The sequence below is a fragment of the Dama dama genome, chromosome 11 (assembly GCF_033118175.1).
Source record: "Dama dama isolate Ldn47 chromosome 11, ASM3311817v1, whole genome shotgun sequence".
NCBI lineage: Eukaryota > Metazoa > Chordata > Mammalia > Artiodactyla > Cervidae > Dama > Dama dama.
Genome location: NC_083691.1, coordinates 55,882,187 through 55,887,914, shown reverse-complemented (window position 1 = coordinate 55,887,914; position 5,728 = coordinate 55,882,187). Strand labels below are relative to the sequence as shown.

Here is a 5,728-nt window from a genome sequence, read left to right as displayed (position 1 = left end):
CCCTCCACCTTAAGGCGGGAGGTGGCAGGTGGGCGGGGAATAGCTCGGCTAATTGGCTGAGACGGAACAAGAAGAAATCAATCATAAAATAGGTTACAAGCTCATGGTTTGAAAGACTTTGCTTCAGAAGTTAAAGGCTCAGTAGGCCTCATTTCCCTCGAAGGTCTTTCCTAAAAATTATGTTAATTTCTTATATATGTTCGATTATTTTCAAAATACAGGGGCGCGCGAAAGTCGTGAAATTATTTTCTACCCGCCCCCTCCCCCGAGCGGAAATGATATTATCCCTGTGAATCTCCTTAAGGCGAGGCTTTCTCGCGCGCAAGCGCAGTTTAAAATCACATGGTGGCCGACCGGAGGTGGTGTGAAAAGTACAACAGTGGTGGCTGGGCCGTCTCTCTGGGTGTAGAAGCTCGGAACTGACCTGGAGGATGTTGGGCTCAAAGAACATGCCCTGGCGGCGGCTGCAGGGCATTTCCTTCGGGATGTATTCGGCCGAAGAACTCAAGTAAGGAGTTGGTGGGAAGCATGCAAGAGCCTCTTGGGGTCGGGGCCCGTAAACTACTGTTCCCAGCAGCTCATGCGCCCCGTTTCTCCTCAGAGTCCATTGCTGTGTAGCGCATGGCCTGCTGGGACCTATAGTTCGGGGAACGTCTGGGGCTAGTGAGCACTGCCTAGAGCCCAGTGTGGCTGGTTTGCATTTGGGTAGGTGGGGGTTCCCAGGTGGAAGCGTTATCGTCCGCCAGTCTCCTCGTTAAATCAGCCTGGTTTGTGGAGTTACTGTAATGTTTCTGACGTAGTTTATTAAGCGCCCGACGAGTCTCCTCTTGTCTGTAAGATGATTATACCTCAAGACTCAATTCATGGGACAACTTCTTGGTTGGACCGGCTATATTCTCTGCCTAGTTACTAATACTAAATCAAAAAGACCCTCTTAAGTCCTCATTTTCGTCACCGTAGCGTTTGACAGAACTTTATTGTTTTCAGGTTCTTCTATTTCTGTGACATGTATTGTTTCCTTCCTGACTCAGTTTATCAACCCACTAACATTTATTGATCATCCAGTTTTTGCCAGGCACTAAGCTAGGTGTTCATGAAAAGTGAAAATGTTAGTCTCTCAGTCCTGTTCAACTCATTGCCACCATGTGAACTGTAGCCCGCCAGGCTCCTCTGCCCATGGAATTCTCCAGGCAAGAATACTGGAGTGGGTTGCCATTCCCTTCACCTGAGGATCTTCCCGACCTAGGGATCGAACCCAGGTCTCTTACATTGCAGGTAGATTCTTTACCGTCTGAGCCGCATTCCTGACACACAGGTGGACAAGGTCCTTGCATTCAGTGGCTTATATTCGAATTCATCTCAGGCTCTTTGGCTGATTCCTCTTTTCCTGAAATTTTGCTGTTCCTTGAGATTCTATTCTATTCAAATAGCTTTTCTTTTCCAAAATGTCCTCCCTAGACAGTTTCATCACTTTCATGATCTGTACTCTCAAATTTAAATATCCAACCCAAATTTCTTTCCCTGTTTTTTCAAACTTGTTTTTTTCAGCTGCAGTTGGACATCTCTATTTGAATTTCACACTGAGATCTTAAACTCAAATACCAAAAACTCGAACAGCTATCCCTACAGGGAGAGAGAACTTGCCCCTCCAAAATGGTATACCTTAATCTAGTGCAAAATGTTCACTATTTTGTGACAGGGCTGTAATTTTAGACCCATTTCTCCTGACATCGCATTTGCTTATTGGGTTCTTATTGTGTGTCATCTATAATTTCTTTGTTCTCTACCCTCCTTTTCTTCAGACCGTATCTCTTGTTTGAATTGTCTTTTTCTTCTGTCTCCCTGCGCTTACACCACTCCAGTGCATCCTCTACCTTGCTGTTAAAATTATTCTTCCAAAGTGCAAATCTGATGATGCCCCTATTCTCCTTAAAATTCTCCAAAGGCTTTCCATTTCCCTCAGGTAAATGATACTTTCTTAGCTTAGCCTACAGGTTTACCCATGATCAGGCCAGTGCTGATTTTAGGTATAACATCATCCCTTCTTTTGCCCTACTAAACCACTTGCACATTCCATAAACTGCCATCAGGTTTCATCATCTGTGCCTTTCTTCAAGCTGTTTCCTCCACGTGCATTATCCTGTCTACCAGAGGGATCTACTTCCCTGCTCTTACCCCACCGCCCCCCCCTTGGAGGCACCTGGAGAGCATCTCTTAGAGTGAAGGCGCAGCTCAACTTCCCTCATTTCTGAGATCTTTCCGCAACTAGTACAGTTGTGTCATGGTTCCTGGGTTACTCTTTGTGCTTATTTGCATTTTTGTCTCTCTCCACTGGCCTTTCTTTTATCCTCAACTCTCATGACTGACTGGATGAATAAACTGAGCTACAACAGTATGCTGCTCCTGAAATTTCAACTGTATCATCACTAGCCATAAATTGATACTATTTCATTCAAAAGCAATAGAATTGATTTTTTTAGAAGTGAATTGTGGAGTTTTCAGAGAACTGCGTGAGTAAATTTATACCCATTACTAACATTTGATCTATTTGAGTCTAGGGTTGAGAAATTTCAGTAATTATGCTGCCTTTTGTTGTGCTAGATTCTAGTAACTTCCTAGCTCACTTGGAGTAAGAGCCAGGTCCTTAAAATGGCCTAGAAAGGTCATTCTGGCCTCTGGTATTTCTCTGAACTTACCTCTGTACTCACCCTGGCCTCCTAGCTGTTCCCAGAGTGCCATAGGCACACATCTATCTCAGGACCTTTGCACTCCCTGCTTCTCCCTCCTGTGAGGGTGACCTCCTGTGATGGCCGGATCCGTCATCTTCAGGCCTTTGTTCAAGTATAAGCTTCTCAGTACGGACTCCCCCCAACCATTGGCCCACTCTATCATCCTCCCCCTTTTCTGCTTACTTTTCTTCATAGCATTTTCTTCCATCTAATAAACTATGTGCTTACTAATTTTGGTTTTTGTCTGCCTGCTTTCAACAGGATGTAAAGCCCATGAGCGCAGGGACTCTTGTCTGTTTTCCCAGCATCTAAAAGTGTGTCTGGCACATTAAAAGCATTATTTGTTAAGTGCGTGCATGGGTGGGCGGAGGAGCTATCTCTTCAGCTCTTGGGCCTCTCCATTTTTACTACAACCATTTGTGAGGGTGACTCTAGTTATAGGAGAGGAAATTCCTTTCCAGAGAATAAGGTGACTCTAGGAGGCAGCAAAGGTCATACTGAAACCCAAGTTTGTTAGTCTTAAACTCTGTTCTCTCCGGTGGAATTCTTGCTGGTTGCCCTTCCTCTACATCCCATTCCTGCAATAATTAGAGGAATTTTCTCCTTTTCCCCAGCTAGAGAGAGGAGCTTTGTTCCTTAACATGGAAAGACTGAGGATGAAGCCAAAAACATACATTCAGTTTTGGATATGAGCTCTTTGTATAGTCTTTACAAGCACAGGACACAATTCTGCCAATTGGCACAGGTCTGTGCTGGACCCACCTGCCTACTCTTTTTCTGTCATTATAGGCTCCAGGCAAGGGAAGTGAAGTACCAACTTATGGAACGTGATAGAAAGAGGATCTAGTGGTAAAGGCTTTGCACCGAGACCTAATTAGTGTTTGCCTTATTCTAATTAGTTTGTGTTTGCTGATGCAGTAAATATTTTTCTTATTTATAATTCCAGTTAAGTTTTAGAGCTCCAAGTAAAATGAGAGACAAAAATGTAGATGAATATTTCTCCAAGTCTAGTGAAGAATGATTTAGCCTAAAGGTAGTGGGAGAAAATAGTAATAGTAGTGAGTTTAAATCATTAAAAAATTTTAAACTATGCAAACAATATCATCAAGAAAGTGGAAAGACAAGACTCAAAGTATGTGTAAATCATATGTCTGATAAAACACACATGTTCAGAATATATAAAGCAGTCTTGCAACTCAGTAATAAAAAAGCAAATAACCCAGTTAAAAAATAGGTAAAGAATTTGAATAAACATTTCTCCAAAGAGAGTATACCAGTGGCCAATAGGTACATGGAGAGATGCTCACCATCATTAGTCATCAAAACCACAGTGAGATACTACCTCATACCTGCTAAGATGACTGGAAACAGAAAGATCACAAAATATGCTGGCAAGAATTTGGAGAAATTAGAGCCTTGCTATGGAGAAGGAAATGGCAACCCACTCCAGTACTCTTGCCTGGAAAATTCCATGGATGGAGGAGCCTGGTAGGCTACAGTCCATGGGGTTGCAAAGAGTCGGACACGACTGAGTGACTTCACTTTCTTTCTATAGTTCCTTTTGGAGAAGGAAATGGCAACCCACTCCAGTGTTCCTGCCTGGAGAATCCCATGGACGGAGGGGTCTGGTGGGTTGCAGTCTATGGTGTTGCAAGGAGTTGGACGCGACTAAGCAACTAACACACACATGCAGAGCCTCGGTGTATTGCTGCTGGGAATATAAAATGGTGCAGCCGCTTTGGAAAACAGTCTGTCAGTGTCTCAAAAAAGTTAAACATAGAGTTACCATGTAACTCAGCACTTCCATTCCTTGGTATATATCCATGAGAAATAGACAAAATATATTCACCCAGCAACTTGTATGCAGAAGTTTCTGTCAACATTATTTATAATAGCCCAAGTGTAAAAGTAAGCCAATAAAAGTGGTATAGCCATAGAGTGAAATATGGTGTGTACGTCCTCAGTCTCTCAGTCATGTCCAACTCCTTGCAGCCGCATGGACTGTAGCCCGCCAGGCTCCTCTGCCCGTGGGGTTCTCCAGGCAAGAATACTGGAGTGGGTTGCCATTTCCTACTCCAGGAAACCTTCCTGATCCAGGAATCGAACCCTAATATGTTATATCTCTTGCGTTGGCAGGCAAATTCTTTACCACTAACGCCACCTGAGAAGCCCAAAATGGAATATTATTTGGCTATTAAAAAAAAAAAAGAAAAGTATAGATACAGGCTATGATGTGGATGAGCCTTAAAAATATGCAAGGACTTCCCTGGTGGTCCAGTGACCAAGACTTTGTGCTACCAGTGCAGGGGGCCTGGGTTCAGTCAGGGAGTTAGGTCCTGTGTGGTACAACTAAGAGTAGCATAGCCAAAATAAATAAAAATAAATATTTTTAAAATGCATGCAAATAATAAGCCAGCTATAAGAGACCACATATCACATGATTTCATTTATGTGAAATGTCTAGATGGGCAAGTCTCTGGAGACAAAAAGTAAATAAGTTACTGCCTAGGACTGGTGGAGGGAGGTAGAGATGGATGGAGAGTGACTGCTAATGTGTATACGATTTCTTTTAGAGTACGAAATGACTACCCACCCAGTATTCTTGCCTGGGAAATCCCATGGACAGGGGAGCCAGGCAGGCTATAGTCCATTGGATTGCAAAGAGCCGGGCACGACTGAGTGCTAACACTTCCCCTTTTTTGAACTGTGTGGGCTTTGGCATTAGGTCTGGTCTACATCTTTCTCCTACCTTCAGTACCACCTCTGCCATTCTGGGCTTTGTCACCTGGATTAAATCACCTGACCACTCTAAGCCTTTGTTCCTCTGAAAAACGGGTATTATAATGCCTGTCTCACACATGCACCCCAGTGTTCATCACAGCACTGTTTATAATAGCCAGGACATGGAAGCAACCTAGATGCCCATCAACAGACGAATGGATAAGGAAGCTATGGTACATATACACAATGGAATATTACTCAGCCATTAAAAAGAATTC

The 5,728-nt window shown here is 43.4% G+C and overlaps 1 protein-coding gene across 1 annotated transcript in view; it reads left to right on the top strand.

Annotated features, from left to right (window-relative positions):
* Window positions 1-159: 159 nt before the first annotated feature.
* POLR1A (RNA polymerase I subunit A) overlaps window positions 160-5,728 on the top strand; it is an 84,234-nt gene continuing 78,665 nt past the window's right edge. The window contains exon 1 of the mRNA XM_061155270.1: window positions 160-508. Within this exon, the coding sequence (XP_061011253.1) occupies window positions 432-508 (77 nt within the window). The 5' untranslated portion in view covers window positions 160-431. The remainder of the gene's footprint in view (window positions 509-5,728) is intronic.